This window comes from Crinia signifera, chromosome 3 (genome assembly GCF_055691185.1).
Source record: "Crinia signifera chromosome 3, ASM5569118v1, whole genome shotgun sequence".
NCBI classification, from domain to species: domain Eukaryota; kingdom Metazoa; phylum Chordata; class Amphibia; order Anura; family Myobatrachidae; genus Crinia; species Crinia signifera.
In genome coordinates, this window is record NC_139219.1 from 86,091,342 (window position 1) to 86,113,064 (window position 21,723).

The 21,723-nt window shown below is 42.1% G+C and overlaps 1 protein-coding gene across 5 annotated transcripts in view; it reads right to left on the reverse strand.

The window, feature by feature from the left end:
- Positions 1–21,723, reverse strand: part of VIT (vitrin) — a 108,527-nt gene that overhangs the window by 57,268 nt on the left and 29,536 nt on the right. For all 5 annotated transcript variants that reach the window (XM_083176153.1, XM_083176155.1, XM_083176156.1 and 2 more), the window contains exon 2: positions 255–305. In XM_083176153.1, coding sequence (XP_083032279.1) covers positions 255–288 — 34 coding nt within the window. In that variant the 5' untranslated portion in view covers positions 289–305. The remainder of the gene's footprint in view (positions 1–254; positions 306–21,723) is intronic.

Here is a 21,723-nt window from a genome sequence, read left to right on the forward strand (position 1 = left end):
AGACCTACTACATTGCATAGCTCCCGGTGAGGAGTATCAATTCTTTCAAAGACTGGTTGGTTGGTGGTTTGTCACTCTCCATTTTTTTCACTTTTGAAGGATTTGCGGCAATCAACTGCATTGTCTCCGGTACTATCGCCACCGCACAGACAAATGACAGTCACAGAATGCCATGAGCAAGGGAATGTAGTGCAACCTCCCCCACAGTAAATATAAATAATATGGCATGTCAAGTTTATCGATAAATAACTTACCTAATACAACTGCAATAACTTTATCCTTCATCATAGGAAAAAGTAGAACAACTGAAAAAGAAAACATCAAACGTTTTAAATTCTGGAAATCCCCTATTAAAATAAAATAATAATAAAATACTTTTTAGTTTCCTGACAAGAATCTAAACATATGAATATATGTAAATTGATAAATGTTAAAAAAATTACTTAAATTCTTGTAATAAAAGTGCATGCACCACCAGATCCATACAAGTAAGTGTATGTAACGGGAGTAACAGGAAATCATACTGTAGGTGAACTTATTTACTACTATGCCCATCTATCTTCAGTTCTAATTGTAGTGTTATATACAGCAATTTTGCCCCCTTATGTGGCCACGCACCCAACATACTGATCACACACTGAGGGAGCAGGGCTGTTGGCACCAGATAATACAGCACTGCCCAGAGTGTCCCCCTCCAGGGGCAGTACAGGGTGTGCAATGCATGCTCAGAGCATTCAAATGACACAGAGGGCAGCTTCACATGCTACATGTCATTTCATGAACCCTGCAAGCCGTGGGGCAGTGATGATGCCACCTTGGGCAATAGCACTGCTCACAAAAGACCTTGGTATACACTATCCAATGGTCTGAAATATTATTCTGATAAGACTAGTAAAGCTGGCAGGAGATGTGACCTCCACATTCTGATGTCATGGCGCATTTGCAGCCTGACATGCGTCACTGTGTAGAGTGTCAGTACAATACTAGCTCCTCTCAGGTGTCACCCTGTATATAACACCCACCAGCTGCTACCAACTGTCATCAGAACCTGACTCACTGGATATTAGTATGGATCCCCTATTTGAACTGGTATGTGGTCATTAGGTCGACTGCCAAAAGGTCAACCACTATGGTCGACAGTCAAGGAGACAAACAGGACTAACAACATAAAATATATATTGCTGGCATTTGATTTAATTATAGAGTTATTGAGGCTTAATATGGTGGCTCAAAGTTCTAGAGGCATCAAATTGATTATAAGTTCCTTTAGAGGCAATAATACCCCTTTTACACCAGAGCCGCGACCCGGGTTATTGCCGCTCCAGTCTGGGCCCGGGGCTTGGTGTAAAAGGGAAAAAAAAAAAATAACCCGGGTCCTGTTACCCGATGGCCGACCCGGCAAATGTTCGGGAGTCCGGGGCCATGTAAATGGCTAACCCGGGTCATCCGACCTAGGGACCCATTTCCTCCAATCAGGAAGCACCAACTTCCGGACCGCAGCATCCTGCGGTCAGTCCAGAGGTTGGGCAGGGGCTGCGTACAGCTTTGCTGCTATCTGTGGTATTATGCAGACAGCAGCGGAGGCTGGGCAGAGGTGAATGGATGCCTGCGTGCGGCCTCCATTCACCTCATGGACAGAGACTGGGGGGCGCACGGAGGCTGGGGGCAGCCCAGCAGCTTACCTCGGTGCTGGGCTTGCCCCCAGCATGTTGGACGGCATTGCGGGGGTGACGGTCGGTGGGTTTCCCGACGCTTGGAGATGATGTAATCTCCGAGTGCCAGCTCAGTGCCCAAATTCCCCGGCGTCGCCTACCTAGCATAATCCAGGGGGTCGCCGGTGTAAAAAAGAACAACTGCCGGGTCACATTCGGGTCCAAAAACCCGAGTGCGACCCGGCAGTTTTGGTGTAAAAGTGGTGTACGTGTAATATAGTTACCAGTCCCGCATATTATTGTAATCTCCAGTGGCTGTGGAAATATGACACTTTTCCTGAGACTAAACTATTAAATATTACATCTAGGTTAGTAAATGTTACATGTTATATGTTGTGTAATCTGGTATTTAACCCAGCCAGCGTTCATCTAAGATACAATAGTTGCTGCTTTGAATTTGGTCTCAATTCTGAAATTTTAGGGTCACAATTTAGTTTGTGGCTCAACTGCAGACATCTCTGCATCAGGCCCCATGTGGGCATGTATTTTGTGATGCGCCAGCAGCTCTATGTGGCAGTAAGTAGGTTAATGCACTAACAGAAATTAAAATATTGTTCTCTGTGTCATTAACATAAAGAGAAACACGTGCAGCTAGTTTACATAACAGTTATTTTTCATTGCAAAAAATAAATATTGAGTGCGGTTTAGAAGATTGGTCCACAAAAATGTCAGCTAGCCAAGGTTTTTTTTTATAGTAAGAGTAAACCGCTCATTATATCATGAATCCTACAATTTCAGTGTGCGACTTCTAATTAAATATATATATCTCTGGGTGTATTTTGAGAAACCAGAGATGCTTGAAATGCTCAGACTAACTATAGAAGCTTAGTCTGGGCTAACTGGGGAACACTACCTTCATAGAATTATGTAACTAGGAAACTACAAATAAGAGAGTTCACATCCATAAGTACAGTATGTAGCCTCTACTCCTCAGTGTACAAGCCATCAGTGTGAAAACTAAAAATAAAGGACCATGTCTTTTTATGGTAAATTGTAGCGTCAGTTAAAACCCACAATAATTTGCTTTTATATTCTCAACTAGAATAATGACAAGCTATATATGAATGCTATAGGCATCTGTGTATTTATACACTTTCTTGTGAAGTATATAATTTAATTTTCTGGGTTCATTCAATGGTGAGCAGCTTACAAATCTATTTGCAGGCCTCCGATATTTCAACAAGCCGTCCTAAGCAATTTACAGGCTTGCACGGGGCGAGATTTCAGTCTGGCGGGTTGGCTTAAACCTGATCGGTGGGCTCCGAAAATTAGCAGCTGTTCAATCGGGTCGGCATCAAGCGCATTGTTATTGACAGCTAAACTCCTGGATATGGCCACTGACTATATCCATGCACTATGGCCCTGATTCTGGTTACTGAACGTCCCGGAGTGTTCGCACAAGGGGTTCGATGTTGAAGCTCTGTGCATGAGCATAGTCGCATGTGCAGGGCTTCTATGTGGGTGCCTACGGAGACCAGGGCCGGTGTAAGGCTTCTCAGCACCCTAGGCAAAACTTCAACCTACTCCCCTCCCCCAAAAAATCATGTGGTTTTCCCAGCCCCCCTGGAAAGGTAGGAAACCCCCTTCTTTTCCTGGAGGCCCTCTGCACCCTCCCCTTTGCTACACGCAACAGAGTACAAGGAGGAGTGGGCAGCAATGTAGTTTCTCAAGAGAAAATATGGAGGTGAAGTCTTAGAAGTTCCACAGCTGCCACCTGCATTAAGTACAACAAGGATCCTCATCCTTGATTTTTTGATTTGCAGACTTGGTGGTACCCCCTCAGATCCCGGCGCCCTAGGCAGATGCCTAAAGCTGCCTAATGGTAGAGCCGGCCCTGACGGAGACTTGCATAGTCTCCATGGCGATTGCAAAGTGGGGGGTGTTTAGGAGGTGGGTAGGGGCCATTTGGATGCGAAAGCCCTGCATTTCCTGGGAGTACCCATGCAAATGCGGGTGGGTACCTGTCTTCACGGGGTGGGCGGCTGACATAAGTGGATGTCTTTGGTTAAATCTACAGTAACCTGGGTCCCTGTCATCGCTCTCATCATATTACCATTACCTTTTTTTTAGAACAGTTCACTGCGCTCTTTATCTTAGGAGACCTAAATGAATTAGAAGATGTGGTAATAGAGCCACTTTATTCCCGACTTTTATATATTAATAGCAGCTTCTTTTATGTCATGGCTGCGCTGCCATTTTAATTACTGAGACACCTCATCCAGATCTTTCATTTCCTGCTCCCTTTCCTGTCTCCCCTCAGATGTGCGTGTTGCTGAGTTCATCATAAATTGCAGTTCATCTGATTTTCCATGACTATATCCCTTTAGAAGCACACCTTCATTTAGTCTGCTGGGACTGCGTGATAGGAAGCAAATGAAACAGCACAGTTGTTTCTTAGCATTTATCCATAGCTGCCTACCCTCCTTCATTCTGCAGGAGACTCCCTGATATAGCAGCAATCTCCCTCTCTCCCTCATTAGTCTAGCAATCTCCCTCATTTCACCTAGCCCACATTACACAGTTACTTTTTTTTGGGAAAAAGGAATGAATGATAGATACATTTACTTTGAATCATCAGCACCATTTTCCAGCACTTTACCAGGTATAGTATCTCTTGCTAACTGCTTTGAGGCTCATCTACATTTGGCTATAAGTAATTTCAAAAGATTCCACTCAGATGTAGCAGTACACACCCACGCTTCTAGGTGCCACGTTCACAATCTCTTTACAAAATCTCTTCATACAGTATATGGAACTAGACATGTAAAATACTATTACCAACTATAATCTCCCTGAAACTGGTTTTCAAAAGTAGGCAAGTATGCATTTGCCCTCAGGGGCCTATTTATCAACACAAAACCATGCATAAACAGCTGTTTCCAGATGTTTGAGATACATTTTTGGTATTGGGACAACTAGAAGCAGAGATACAGTACATCCTCACTTTGGCCGATTACCTCACAGTCCCCATTATTTACATAGGGGTAGAGAACTTCCTACCCATGCACTTTCATGCACTTTCCATTTCTTGTATAGCTTATAGCGTCTGTGCCTGCATGGCCTGATGGCTGTAATTGCAAAGGTTTAGAACCCAGGAGAAAGTGATAGTGAATACTGCAGACTCTTATTGGAGACCCTGTGCCATCTGGAGTTATTTGATAAATAGGCACAACAGATCTTTTTGGATAAATAGGCATTTTTATATGCAGCAAAAAATGTCTCAGCTACTATTATTTGTATAGAGGGACCCACTGAAGGCAGGTGAAATCCATCATTTGTACATTTTCGCTGAGAAGTAAATGGTGATCACTTCCTGTGAATGGGATGCTGCGTGCGGTGGGCCCAGGAGCTCCAGGCGCTTGTAAGTATAAATGTGGTGAGTATTAGGGTACCTTTTGCTGTAGGTTGGGGCTGAGGATGGGGATCATACACCTGACACGTTCCCCTGTACAAAGCCAATACAAGTTTGTTTGCTTTATTATCATGAGTGCCTTTCTTCCGTTTGGAAATGGCAGGGCCATCTTAATGGCATTGTGGGCCCTAGGCAAAGCAATGCACTGGGGCCCCTTTTTATGTAAAATCATAACTTCCTGCGGTGTCTCCTCACCTGCAATGCAATCAGCCATCCAGCAATGCTCATGCTTACAGTCATTAACTGTTTGGCTGCAGGCCATAGAATATTTCCCAGCAACTCTGATTTTGTTTAATTCACAACCAAAGCAGCCGGGGAGCAATCTCTGCTAGCCTCACAAGAAACTCCAGAGGCACCAGCAAACCTCTGTTTGAGGGCCCCTAGAATTGTGGGACCCTAGGGCAGCTGCTCAGTAAGCCCTTGCATTAATATTGCCCTAGGATTGGATGTGTTTATTCTCCATTCTGGCACTGCAATATACTGTATAACTAAGGAATGCCTCCTAGGTAGTAGAATAGAAGATACATTCTGGGCATTAAAACTAAGGAATGCCTCCTTGGTAATTAAACTGAGAAAATAGTAAAATCAGGAATGCCACTTTGGCAATCCAGGAATCCAAGCTGCAGTGAATTACTGGAGCTTGAATAATGACTGCCACTTGGAGGCTGTAGAACTACTGACCACCAGAGAAGTACCAGATAGCATAACTTTACTTCCAGAGGAGTGGTAGCAACTGACACAGGCAGACAGTGGAATATCTAGAATTTTGTTAACAGTTGGTTCATCCAAAGTGACAGCGGATGCTTAGCCTGCCACAGAACTGTATCTGGTAGCGTCATGGTTCTGTAGCTGGTAACGGCTGGTTAGCCTGTCACGGTACTGTAGCTGGTAACGGCTGGATAGCCTGTCAAAGCACAGTAGCTGGTAGTGGCCAGTTACACCAAACAGGAAGTTTGCAGGACGGACACCTGTTCCAGCAGAACAAAACAAATTAGCGTGTCACAGGTCCCCACTGTTACTTGATAATCTGTGCAGGACGGGCAGAGGGAGAGTGTGAGTGGCGCTATAGCAGTGCTGAAAAGCCGGCTCACAGACTCTCCATGACACTGCCCACCTTCTCAGTCAAGAGGAGAGGTACTTGTGAGTTATCTGGGCGCCCGATTTCTAAATCGGGTCGGATCGGGCACATCGCATCGCATCGCATGCGACCATCGGATGCGATGCGATGCGATGCGATGACCCGATTTTTCCATAGGAATCAATGTTAAAATGGACTGAGTCCATTTTAACATGGAATTCAATGGGAAAAAGGGGTCCTTTTCATACCCCTACTATCCAAGTGGGCATGGAGTTGGATATAAACCTGTGGCGAGCGTAGCGAGCCACCGAGCCCGAAGCGTGGCGAGCGTAGCGAGCCCCGCGAGGGGACACAGAATACCGTCCCCTCGCGGGGCTCGCTTCGCTCGCCACGCTTCGGGCTCGGTGGCTCGCTACGCTCGCCACAGGTTTATATCCAACTCCATGCCCACTTGGATAGTAGGGGTATGAAAAGGACCCCTTTTTCCCATTGAATTCCATGTTAAAATGGACTCAGTCCATTTTAACATTGATTCCTATGGAAAAATCGGGTCATCGCATCCGATGGTCGCATGCGATGCGATGCGATGCGATATCGTATCGCATCGCATCTGATTGTATGCCTTAACTTAAGGCATACAATCAAAAAATCGGGCGCCCAGATAACTCATAAGTACCAGAGGAGATAATCACAGAGCCGAATCTCCCATTAAGCACGTGAGGCACGTGCCTAGGGGCGGCACATGTTTGGGGGCGGCACTTGGATGCCTGTGATAGTACTGTCAGCCCAAAATGTACCAATAACTGCAAAATATCCACTGTACTGTACTATATTCCATCTTAAATAGAGTGTAAATGGATAGGACATGCAGATACTGCCCATGTAAACTGTCCTACTTAGTAAATATGTATTCATAATAAAAGTACATGTCACAGTTAGTGACTTATTTATAAATACAAATTATTGGCTGTTATCAAATGAGGGCTTATAAGTAATCAATGAAAATAATACAATTAGGGGGGGGGGGGGGGCATAATTGTTGTGCCTAGGGGTGCCCTCATCCCTAAATCCACCCCTGGAGAATCATAGCCAGCTACGGTACCTGTGACAGAAGGACTGGGCATATTCAAGTCCCAGTCGCATGTCACTAAGCACCCAAGGTGGCTGAGACTGTATGCTGTGAAGCCTGTGAGCTGCAGCTAACAGAAACCGGAGGACGGCAATAAGTAAATAAATAAATAAATGAAAGCCGCTAATTCCCCCGGGGGGACTTGTATACAATGCTATATATAGCAGTTGTATAAAGTGCTACACCCATTTTTGTGGAAATTCATTATAAACACACAAAAGCTACATACTGCAGAGCTCTATGTTAAATTAATTAACAATATGTGCAATAAATTGTATAACCAATCAAAAGATTGTATGGTGTGTATGCTAATGTAAAATTGTACAATTCCACAAAATACATTTGTAAACTCCTTAAAGATACATTGGTAACATAATAATAACAGAGTGACATACACTATCTCTGTGCCTGAATAAAAATTGCACTGACTACAAAAGAATATAAAACATCAGAGACACACGGAGAAGAGTGGTGCACATCATAAATTTATTGATTTCTCTGACAGCAATATACAAAAACACACAGGGACATCATAGCCCTGCAAATAGAGGATTTAATTAGGCAGTGGTCCGACATTATTTTAAACAACACTTGTCTAATCTTCTTATCTTTATCACATCTGTCGTTCTATATTTAAAAAACCTTTCACCTTTTTATCTGCAAAAATTTATTAAAGGTTATATTTTATCTAATATTAGAAAGGACGCCCAGTGCACCCTACTATACTTTCTTTTCTTGTGTGGTTGAGGATATTTATCCTCCCTGCCTTGCATTGATTGGATGATAGGGAGGAAGGTAATCAGCAATCTGTTGCATGGATTTAGAAATGTCAGTCAGAACTAGATAGGTAAACAAACAAACAAACAAACAAACAAACAGCAAACATACCACTGAAGGGTTACAGATGTTCTAAAGGTGCCCATGCACTTCTCTGATTTGGGCCTATTTTGCCCAATCCAGAAGGAAGATAATTCAGCCAATCAGCATCTGGCCAGTCTTTTCAAAATAGTTTTTAAATTCAGCAGCGCTTCCTGCCCCAAATACCGCTACAAGGGCCCAGTCGCCGCTCTCTGGATGCCGCTGCCTTGCCTGGGCTGCCGCTTAGGATAGATAGATCTAGATAGATAGATAGACAGACAGACAGAGAGATAGATAGATAGATAGATAGATAGATAGATAGATAGTATAGCCCTGTACACACGCTTCGATTTGCTTTTGATTCGACGTTAGATTCGATTTTCTATTAGATCTGCCGGTACTTGTTTAGTTTCACGGCGGCAGTGTCTCAGTCGCAGCGGCATCTGTGTCCCCTTGCGCTGCTCGCTTCGCTCTCTCATGCTACGGGCCCGGTGGCTTGCTACGCTCGCCACGCTATCTAAAATCAACTCCATGCCAACGTGGATAGTGGGGGTATGAACTATTCATGTTGGCATGGACTTTATTTTAGAAAGTTTGCCGAGCGCCGAACCCGGAAATAGCGGGCAGCCATGCTGCCGCCCTGAAACTAAACAAGAACCAATCTGCCATTAGATCTTCCCATTCGATTTGGCATTAGATCTGTAATTTTGCATTAGATATCAAATTCGATATCCATTCAAGGTACGTTGTACACATTCGATTAACTAGATCGAATTCGATATTTCCTTGGCTGCACAGTAGATTTTTCTGTTCGATTTTGTTAAAACGGGAGTGCGCATCAAATCGAATGCAGATCGAAAGTGACACAAAAAACATTCGATTTCATTTAGGATTCGATTTGATTGTGCTTCTATAAGCAAAATCGAATCGAAAATCGGGAAAAATTGATGCATGTGTACAGGGCTATAGATAGATAGGTAAAAAGTGCAGTTTACAGTATGAAGCATTTCTCATTGTCCTCTTGACCTCTGGACCAACATACATCAGCTGCGCAAAAAATTCTATTCAAAGAGAACTGCTGGATTTTGATAGATGAGGATAAACATCTTTTAAAACAATTCCTTGCAAGTATGTAGTTGAATGCAAACTGAACAGCGCTGTGTAAGCAGTCCTGTGTGTAATAGTGCAATTATAGTATATGACTGTTGACAAGCAACACTGAATACATCATTGAAAACACCGGGACATCAGAAGTGTCTACAGTTTGAGAATACACTGCAGAACCACAGGTTCATGTACACAGAACGCTGGAACTCTGGTTACTTTTTGCATATCACTAGGCACATTTGCATATGCCTTTTTATACAAGACAAAAGGAAAAGCCTTTGCTGTTTATGCAACACTTTACTACCTAGCAAGAATTAACATAAATGTTCATAGTCACTGGCAAATGAACTGTGAGACTCTTGCAGTAAAAATGTCTAATCGCGTGAAGTATGAACTGTACAAAAGTGACCTAAAAACAACAAAAAAAAAGTTTTTAAAGCAACAAAAAGAAGATACAGTAAGTCTGATTTTTGTCCATCCACATCAATCCACACAATGTTTTCTTTTCATAACAAAGGGCTACTTTGCCATTTAAAAGTTCCCCGGCTCTAACATTTCATTATGTAGTTGGTCTTTTACTGCTATGATGCCAGTGTACTTAGCAACGCCTATTAATCACTGAACAATTTATCTTGGGAAGTGTGAGCCACTCAGGGTGCCAAGCCTCATTCTGCCACATCATTAATTTTCCTTAAATACGCTGTTCATTCTGTATAAAACTTTCTTTGAGTGAATGGGAGAAAGACGGAATGCGATCCCTTTTTCCCCTTAGAACTTTCAACATCTTTAATTGTAAGAACATAGTGGTTGCTTCAGTTCACTGAAAAACATCACTTGTCAAATGCTCCTGTAACAAACTCTAATCGATGAATAGCGGACGTTGAAATGCCGTGGCAGGGACCTCTTGATGAGAGCTGGTGATCTGTTATCGTTGTTTGGGTCTGAAGCTGGCTGAAGTGTATTACGAAACATCATTCACCAATTGTGTTCACCTCTAATGCTAATCAGCAAAACCTTTAAGTCTTGTAAGCTGATTTACAAAGCTATGCAGAATTCTTGCACTGATATATTTTCTCTATGCAAACATCAGACACTATGGGGACCATTTATCAATGAGTTTGAGCTATTTATAACTTGTATATGATAAATGGTCCTCCAGCCAATCAGCTCCTGACAGTTCTCAGAACTGATTGGCTGAATCACCACTTATTATGCCCAACAAGTAAAATGGATTAGAAATGGAACCCTATGTGCGGCATCTTGACATTTTGACATGAATGCTTTTATTTATTTTCATGCTGAAATTAAATACTTGCATCTAGAGGCTGTTAATTCAATACATGCTTAGAATGTAGGGCAGTCTATTCTGGTTTATTCTGTATTTAAAAAAATGCATTAATGCAGCCAGGAAAACATTCTGACGAAAGCACTCAAAGGGTCATTTGTGAACCGCAAATTCTGCAGATCTGAAATGCTTCTTTATGTGCCCAAGTACACCTGTTTGTCTGCCAAGTGCTTTGGAAGGGCCATGCTCATCTCTCAGTCTTTAGAAAATCCCCTGTGAAAGCATCCTGCCCCTACTTTAGCTTTGCTGGTTACAGTCATGTTAAATTGTCAGATAGTACAAACAAAATGACCAACTAGTATAGAAAGTGATTGGTTACCTTTTAACAGCTTGTTTATTGAAATATCAGATTTAGAGGTCTACAGGGTCATCCATGAAAATGGTCTTTTCATGTAACGTTTGTTACCAGTTTTCATGACAAGCTTTGCATCAAAATGAAAGCATATCATGTACCACACAAACAACATTTACTTTGCAAAAAATATTCAAAATACACGCTCAAAAAATATATTTCACATGATCTGTTTAGTAAAAATGTAACGTTTGTTACCATGGAATGACCCCACAGTATTTACAGCAATTTTATCAAATTTAGGGGCTCGTGGCAGATTTGGGGGCTCATGGTAGTGCTGCGATTTTTAGCAGTCTGTAAAGCAACAATTTTTTTAGTTTTTTAACCAAAAACCATTGCTATGTACTTAGTGTAACTCACAGCGAGAGGGGCTGTGAGAACAGTTGTGTCCCTGGAAATCACATCCCGGCATATCGTAGAAGATTTAAACTTTTTAGAAAGACGTCTGAGAATCTGACACTGCATGCGCACAGTGTCAGTTACCAGAGCTGGGCTGAGGCTGCAGGAGAATATCCATCTCGTGTAAGAATGTCTGCATAGGCATAACGTGATTTATGCCATCTGTGGATGCAGAAAAACAACGGGGCCAATTGGTACATAGGGCTCAGACCAGAGTTCCCCTTGATAAATGGAGCCTGCAGTTAGCAGTGCTGACATGTAATGCTTTACAGGACAATGTGTAATATAGAGACGTGTCATAAGTAATATAATGTACAGTACATCCAATCAGAACATCAGAATATTCTCCCCACCATACTGTGCATTATGCCTGGGAATGATTGTGATGCTCTTTAAAGACCCAGCGAGGGTGCATATGGCAATTCCAATATCATGAGGTAGAGAATGAAAAGAAGTAAGGAAAAGGAGCATGTTTACATTGTGGGAAATCCATGAAAAACCACTAGGATTTAAGAAAGGGAGAACACAGCAGATCTCTACAAAATCTGCCTGGATTCATCATTTCTGTTCTCAAAAGTTTCCCTTTCTATGGTTAGTTCTGGATGCAGCAGTGTGGGGTCCAAAGTCCAAAGTAAAGTGATTTCATTACACTTCTTCATAGAGATAGCCTCCTATTAGAGCCCATGTCCCTGTGTATTTTGCTAGGTATGTAACTAGGGATATGCATATAGTGCCACTGAACAACACACTGCCCCATTCTGGTTCACTCGCAAAGGCAAATAGGGCCTTATTCTAGTTCACTCTTAGAGGCAAATTCCTTCTTAGCTGGACAAAACCATGTGCACTGCAGGTGGGGCAGATGTAACATGTGCAGAGAGAATTAGATTTGGGTGAGGTTTTTCTTCAAAGTGAGATCTATATTGCAGTGTAAAAATAAAGCGGTCAGTATTTTCCCTGCACAGAAAGAAAATGACTCACCCAAAGCTAAATCTCTCTGCACATGTTACATCTGCCCCCCCCCGGCCCCCTGCAGTGCACATGGTTTTGTCCATCTAAGAAAGATTTTGCCTCTAAGAGTGAACTAGAATAAGGCCCATAGTTTCTCAAATGGACAAAACCATGTGTACTGCAGGGGGGTCAGATGTAACATGTAAACAATTCTTATCATTATTAGAATTGTTTGTGTCCTTGTAGCGCAGTCTATCCCTTACTGTTTTTTTCTGGCCTGGAACTGTTACCTAGAACATTGACATTCCAGGCATGCACCCTTTCACTTTTACAATCTCCCACAGTGCACTATGGGTCCCAACCAATGTTTCAGTTCCTGATGCATGCAGCACCGCCCACCTGGTGCAAAGTCACCCTGCTCTGATACTGTATTAGGGAATACAAGCGATACTTAATTCCTTATTGCCACAATACCTGGAATAAAAAGATGGGATTGGTAAATATGACCTAAGCTTAAGAGGTAAATGATGGAGGAAGCACAATCCCTGACAGCACAGAGAATTGATGATGCCGGAGGATTGTCATGTCAAATACACTTGTGTATAAATAAGACTTCATACATCAAACATTCAAACAAAAATACTGTAACATGTTGTGGAACTCAGTAGATGTAAAGTGAGGAGTAGTAGTAGTAGTTACTTAATCTTCTTGTCTTTTGCCAAGTCTGTAAATACAGGCAGAAGAGTACATGAAAGCCAAGCATTAGACAGTAGAAGGTACGGCAGACTGTAAAGATAAGAGGTCGGTTCCAGGAACACTTTAAAATGATTAGATATGAAATACATATAATACTGTTACAAGTAGAGTGGTAATCCGGAGAACACATAATTATGTAGGTGTATAATGATTTCAGGGATTTCATGGTTCTGCTGAGACATACTGTATGTACTTTCCAAAAGAACCTTTCATTCAACGATGTGAATCACCACGGCAATTATTTCTTTGATAGTAAACGTTATAACCCTATTAAGTCGTTAAAGCATGAAACACATGGAATGTGAAATGATTCCATCTCAACAGCGATTACGGCTTGGCGTGTGCATCTTATAGCATCCTGTCTGAAGCTGTTCAAGTGTCAGAAGCGGAAAAGGATAAATAGTAGTTGTCACCCAGAATGTGCAGATGAATACACAGCAATGTCAGATCAGCTCTACGATGTGGAGCCACAACAGAATCTGCCCATGGCTTCACATGTATGAATTATATCTCTTTAATGTTATGTCAGCTATCATAAATCATCAACACTACTCTTCATCTCCTCGCATTCTGCTAATCATTCCGCTGTTGTCTCCATCGCATCTGAAAACTACAGTAGTCGTCCCAATATGGAGTTCTGCGTTCTGATGAACCCTACCAAGTGCATCCTTTAGCTAAACGTCTTATATTGCTCTGAGCACTTCTTATCTACTGTACTATATGTCATTTAGCAAAATCCCAATGTATGCATTTATCTGATAAATATATAATTACATCTAAAATTATCTAAAATGGGATATTGGGCCTAATACTTATTTGTTTGCATATTTGATGGCTGCGCTGGTGCAAGATCTGATCTGTGAATGTTCTTAAGATATTGCATTTTAATGACATGGGATTGCACAGCCACATCCTTGTGATTGTGCGGTTGCTTCCACATGAATTATGTATATACAGAATGGTGAAAAGACGCTGTCCAAATGGTAAGAGAGGTTCTTCAGTCCTCGTCTTATTCAGCCGATAGTTAACCGGATAATAGCATGGAAACAAGACAGGGAAAGACTTATCAGAGAAGCTGAATCATGGGATGTTCATACACAGTACCCAACAGTCTCCCCTGCCCTATTTGCACATAAAGGTATCTTTAAGATCCACAGCTGATCTCACGTCCCCAAGTGGCTAGGGCTTACCTTATAATATGCCCTATATGTACATATAGGTATCTGTCATGGATCCTTCCAACCACGAACCAGTCAATCCATGACAGATATCTATATGTGCATATGGGATGCGGTCATTTGGTCTACTGCATTATGGTCGACAGTCATTAGGTCGAATCCATTAGGTCGACATGCTAAAAGGTCGACATGACTCTAGGTCGACATGGGAAAAGGTCGACATGATTCTAGTTCGAAAGGTCATTAGTTCGACAGGTCATTAGTTCGACAAGGTCATTAGTTCGACATTGTCTATGTCGACATTCACAAGGTCGACATGGAGTTTTTCACTGTTTTTTGAGCCAACATGTGCCGACAGGCGGTATTTCATGCCCTACCATCCACTAGGGCGTGGTGGGAGAATAAAATAGTGTGCCGAGCGTAGCGAGGCACCGTGCCCGACGCATAGCGAGCGCAGCGAGCGATGCGAGGGGATGCAGTGCACTTTAAACTGTGTCCATGTCGACTGTGTTGACATTCAGGTAAAAAAACAGTGAAAAACCCCATGTCGACCTTGTGAATGTCGACATAGACAATGTCGAACTAATGACCTTGTCGAACTAATGACCTGTCGAACTAATGACCTTTCGACCTAGAATCATGTCGACCTTTTCCCATGTCGACCTAGAGTCATGTCGACCTTTTAGCATGTCGACCTAATGGATTCGACCTAATGACTTTCGACCATAATACAATAGACAAAATGATCCCAACCCGTGCATATAGGGCATATTCATAAGGTAAGCCCTAGCCACTTGGGGACGTGAGATCAGCTGTGGATCCTAAAGATACCTTTATGTGCAAATAGGGCAGGGGAGACAGGTTCCAAACACTGGTAATATTCCTCCCAACTTTATCAACATGTACATTTCATATGATTTCTGAAAATGCTGCGGAATACAATGTGTTAGGAATTATGCTTGTGCAGGAGTTGTTATTTGCAGAGGTATACAGTATAGGCACATACCAGCAGATGACTGAAGCTGTGAATATCCCTGTTGGTTTACTTAAATATATTAGGTACACCAGTACTCACTGTTGCATACACACTGATTCTAATGAATCAGAGTGAAAGTGTAGTGGGGCTTCATACATCTCACCAGCTAGTTAGTGTATATAGCTTGCCTGTAGTGGTGCCTGTAGTGGCGTTGGAGCAGCTTTATAGATGTAATCAATAGGGGGGGGGGGGTCTCCCTGGAGACTTTGTAACTCCACCATGTCTTAATCCTACAGTATTTCTGTTCTAAGTGAGCATCTACAAGATGGCTGCAGTCACATGGTGCAGTAGTAAAACAGATCGGCGGGTAGACCTTCCTGGGTCATAGTGCCAAGCATGTAAGCACCATGCACCTGAAGAGTAGATTTAGATATCTGTCCTATTTTTATCAATCGGGACTGCACATCTGCAATTGTATTATGGAACTGTATCAGTGATCCAGCAACCACACAAGATAAACTAGTTTTGCCTGCAAATATTTTCTACCCATTTTCCAACCACAATTTGGGCAGTTGCCAAACAGCCATCCTCAATTTGATGTCATTTTGATGCACTAACATATGGTCATTCCTGTCATAAACACAATATAAAGCATTTTAGCAAACATGAGACCTTAATTATGATTATCTGCCCATAGTAGCATGGATGAATTTATTATCAATTGTAACAATGTAGGGTTAAAATATTATTGCTGAACTTGTCTGAGCTATTTATTTCTTCTTTTACCACCAATTAAAGTACAGTTCTAAGGAGCCAGTCATGACAAGATGGTGTTTATGATTCAGTCATATGGGGATGCGGTATAAGATACAATTCAGTGTGCAGACTTTGTTAGCCTGCAGGTATGTTTTGCATGTGGGGGGAAAGAATTCACGTCCCAGTCTCCTGCCCTGCACAGACACTTTACATTACCTGGGGGATGCATTTGTGCATTTTTTCAATGCACTGTGCGTGTCTACACAAAACTTCAAATATACCTTTGCTAACCGTAAAAAATAAAAACAAGCAAAGGATCAGTTCACTCCTGAAGCTATATGAAACCTCATTATGCTAAACACGCGTTTGTTTTACGATACTCTGTCACTATAAAATACTTGTGGCTACTTACTAAAAGTGAGAGATGTGGTTAGAAATCTTCAGGTTTTTTTTAAAGCGGCAATCATTTACACTGCAAAGTCAAACTGGTTTTGCAGTGTAAATGATTGACGCTTTAAAAAACCTGGAGATATCTTAGCAAATCTCTCACTTTCTGATTCTCTCACCCTATTACATTTAACCCTTTGTATCTTTTTTGTCTAATCATACAACTAAATGTACAAACGTAAGTTGAACAGATAAATCATTGAGGTTTGGGCTGCAATCATTTTGATGTTCGCTTCTTGTTCATGCTGTAAGTATTTGGCCATTGCTTGAGAAAAAGAATAGGCAGGTAAAGTAGTATACATGGCTGTCAGATCTTAAAGTAGTAGGCTTTAGCGGATGACATGTTTTTGCTTATGATTTCTATGATCACAGTTCCATTGTTTACTCCACTAATAAATTGAAAGCGCTTCTTTTCCCACAGTCCAACAAACGACTGAATCTCCAGAGCTTTCATGGACATCAGGCAGAAGTGATCAGCATTCTCTGTAAAGCATGGTAAAAGACCACCCTGCAGAGGAACAAGCAGAACAACCCTTAACTGCAGCCTTGGGGTTGCTCGTGGTGGGTCTACAATTGATTGATCTATGATTGAATACCTCAGGTACTTTATCAGGATAATGATCCATATGAATCATCCCATGGCTAATTGCATCTGCCCCTAAATATTGAGTATTTTGTTGGCATTACTGAGGTTGATGTGCTTCGAAATCTATCTATCTATCTATCTATCTATCTATCTATCTATCTATCTATCTATCTATCTAATTTACATGTTCCCCAGCATTCTGCTACATCGGGGTTTCCTTGCTCCTGGTACCCTTCTGGAGGGATCACCCTCAGTACATACACTTCATCAATCATAGATGGCACTCAGGAGTCTGCATATGGGCCCTTATTCAGGATCTGATCGCAGTACAAATTTGTTCTCAAAATGGGCAAAACCATGTGCACTGCAGGTGGGGCAGATCTAACATGTCTAAAGAGAGTTACAGTTAGATTTGGGTGGGGTGTGTTGAAACTGAAATCTAATTTGCAGTGTAAAAATAATGCAGCCAGTATTTACCCTGCACAGAAACAAATAAGACCTGCGATCAGATCTGAATAAGGTCCATATTGTCTGTGTTTCAGGGACAACCTCCCCTTCCTCAGGATAGAGTACTATTACAATGGGAATTTGCATTTTGAATGAAAATTTTCCCCAATTTTCCCCAATGCACTTTCACTCGAAAATAAAATGGGCTGATATTGGATCCGGAATACTTTCACAGACCCGTTTGTTATTGTAGATCTGCAGGCTGCTTATTGGGGATATTTCTTAGGGTGACTATCTGCGATAGGTGCTGTTTTATCAGGGATAATTGGGATAGTACTAAGACGAAACCACTAGCTGTGGGGATTTACAATAACTAACTGGATTTTGCAGTATGAATTAAATTTAACTTACAGGGACAATGATAGTAATAACTGCTGTTTCTGCAAATTGCATCCCCAGCATATTGGAATAGTTTTTCTCAGTCATAACCTCCCAAGAATCCGAATTTTTACAGGACAGTCAGGAATTTGTGTGACTGTCCTGTGTTACGCAATGGGCAGGGCAGTTGGGAGTCCCTCTGCCTATCACATGCCACATGTGCACAGTGTCTATGCATGGAGACAAAGGGACAGGGGGCATAGCCAGTAGCTCACTGAGCACTGCCCATGTCCCCATAGTGATGGGAAATGGGGGCGCGGCACGTTACAGTGCTAGCGAGCCTTTTGGTGAAAAATTCTGCATTAATCTATTAGTGAATAGCAGTAATATGTAAGATTCTGCAGTACTAGCAGTATGAGAAATAGGCCCCTTAGCAGTGAGGAATTGGGCTTACATTCTAACAGAGTATCAGGCAAGTATTTGTGTAAATAACATGCACAAGGGTGAAAAAGTTATGTTTTTTAATACAAGCGTAAATATAAAACCGATACAACAGGAATCAGGCTTTAAGTCAATAACAGATGGGTTTATGTACTAAGCCTAGGATAGAGATAAACTGGTAGGAGATAAAGGGAGAGATGTACTAAAGGGAAAATGCGGTAAAACCCCTGTTTTACCGCATTTTCCTATGTACTATTACCCGGCCGCACTGTTATCGCAGGGCAGGGTATCGCCACCTTTGGGTGGCGATACCCTATAGAAGCCTATGGGCTTCTTTTCGCCGCCCGCCGCGTCGCCGCAACCCCGCCGCCTCGCCGACCCCCCCTTTCCCCCTCCCTTGGGCTTACCTTCTTGCAGGTCCTCCTGGACCCCAGAAGGTAAGCCCTTCCTCCCCCTATCAATGCAGCCGGACGTCCTTCCGGCTGCAGGGGGGAGGAGGAGGCGCCTTGGACAGCCTGCTTAGCTGTCCATGGCGTGTAGGCAGCAGAAGCTGGCTGGGAGGTGACGGAGACCCCCCGCAGACCAGAGTACAGGTATCGCGGGGGGCTCCGTTACCGCACCGCGATGCCAGCCGCATATGATAGTACATATGCGCTGGTATCACGGCGCGGGGGGGGGGGGGGGGGCGCGAAGGGCGGCGATGTATTTTAATACATCCCGCCCAAAGTACCAACTAACCAGCTTCTTTTATTTTTCAAGCAAAGCCAGTAATATGGCAGTTTTATGATGGCTGGTACTTTATCTCCAGACACTTTGAGGTCATTGCTCACCACTCAGGGCTTAGCTCATGCAGCACTGCCAGTATTCGGGGCTTCCTTCTCCTTTGACCTTCGGTGCTGTAAATTGAGCTGATGTTTTAAAGTACCACTTTACTTCACCGGTGGGTCACAGAGAGGAGAGCCCTAAAGACCATCAACCTTCACCGGAGAAGTGATCATCGGACCCTTTGGAGGTTAGTATACATTTTTTTTTTTGTACACAGTGATCAGCTTCTGTGTCCACTGGACACACATAAATGATCACACTGGCCCTGTCTCTGCACTGCTTTCTCTGGTTAGGGGAAGACAGAACCACCATTCGCATGTGAGTCCTGTGATGCGCAAACTGAAACTGGCGTTATTATCTCAGGTCTCACTGCAATTTTCTTTTCACATTTTTGTTTTTGTTTAGTAAACTCGGCCAGATCGCATTTCCAAATATAAATATGCCACGTGATCTGGTTGCTAAAAAAATGTGAATTGAATGGTTTTTGAGAAATAAATGCTCCAAAAGCCCTTTTATACATTCCAGTGATACTAAAATAAGGCACATTTATTTAGTAAATTTAGTAAAAATAATGCTATTAATATAACTCCCAAAATGTAGTAATAAACCCCTTTATCTTTCTCTAAAGCTTAGTAAAATGACCCCATACAATGTAAGCATAACTTAAAAATTAAAATCATAACTTCTGTATCTTTCTTTTTTTTAATAATAATGTAAAGTTGCTGTAAACATCACAATTTCCTTGTTAATTTACATTCAATGTAAACAATAACTAACTTAGTTATTGAACTAAACAGGAAACATGATAAAAGTAATGAACCCAAAAATATACACAATACGCACAACTCTACCGAGGTCTTTACTGAAATTTCTACAACGTATTATATAGATAGCTGAAAAGAAATGGTCCTGTACCAGCATGACAGAGGATGATATCTTCAGGCTGAAGCAGACATTTGATAACTTATCGCACTACTGCTGATGCTGCCAGTTTTCATACAGACAGTGTACTGCTCACAGTCTGCCACTACTGGGACTAAACCTCCCAGCATTTTACATCTAGAATATGTGAATTCAGGAAAGTGCCTCCTAGCTTCCTGTCCTCCAGGACCGGTGGTTTATCCAGGGGGAGTGGTGTGGCTCTAGAGCTGCCATTGAGCATGCCATAACAGAGGATCATATACAACAGACAGCATGTAAACCTCTAGTAAGGCACAGGGGTTAATAAATGTAGTGGGGATGCTTTATTTTAGTCACAGTTTAGATTTTGTGGTTTGGTGGGGAGTGATCTCTAGGATTGTGTTCTAGGGGTTTCAAGTCTAGACAGTTTGATCTTCCTCTTTGCTGCTGATCTCCCTCCTCTCATGTGTCTAATGCATCAGCTTTATTTCAGGGCACGGTAAGACTGGCAATATGGGGTGGTGGTGTGAGGGGTGGGGGTAAATTCATCAATGCCCATGATGTGTCATTCAATATTGACACATTTTCAGCCATCAAGTTTTGCTTCACATCACATAAAGGTGCACAGGAAAACAGCCTACCATAAATGTCTGATATGCGAGCAGCGGGGCATTACGGCAATGCTTGGCGGAACATTGCATTGAACTGTATTAATCCATTGAGTGTCAACAACTCTGTGAGTGATGTTCACATCGAATCCCTCTTTGCACTAGTTCCCGCTGATTTCAGAGTTTGCTGAATACTAAGCAGGCCCATCTAACCCTCAATAATGTTTTATGTGCAACGGGTCCATTTGTGTAAATTTATAAAATAAGTGTGCATTATTATTATTATCATGATTATTATAGTATTATTACCATCATCATCATCACTATTATTATTATTATTATTATTATTTTGACTTTTATTAGTTTATTAGTTGCCCAAACTTGGCACTTATTGATTGTAATTAGTACACAAACAATAAACTAACCAATAGTAAAATAATAATAATACAGTCTTATAAAATAAATGAGTAAACCTTAGGGAAATGTGGTTTATACTCTCTTTGTAGCCTGAGGAAGAGCGAATATTGTACACGCTGCTATGCTTGTGATTTATGAACCAGCCACATACATAAACATAGCTGCTCATAACTTCTCCAGGTCTGGCTTATTGCTACTCAGAAACGCCAATCTCACAATCTAGCTGTCTGTGTTAAAATATATATGTTTAAAAAGAGCAAACTCGTAAGGAAAATGGTCATTAAGATGATGTTGAACTGCATAACATCAACTCTAATGAAGGCTAACTCATGCAGTTAAAGTCAATTTCCTGCTGCTCAGTGGTGGATTTCCCAGTAGGCACATTAGATAAATGCCTAGGGGTTTTATTTGCTGGGGAGAGCTGTACTAGGCCACTGGCCAGATGAAGCCATATGACACTTCATTTTGTCATTCAAGTTATTTTTTATTTTGATGAGGGGTGGGCTAGATCTGGCAATGGGCAGTAAGTGTGGTGCTGAAGGTGGAGGAGGGAATTGAGTGCATTGGCCATCTGGAGGCATTAGGGATGGAAGCATACTTGCCTACTTTGATTTTCACCTCTCTGTGAGAAGTCGAAAGAGGCAACATGTCATGGGGGGTGGGGCCAA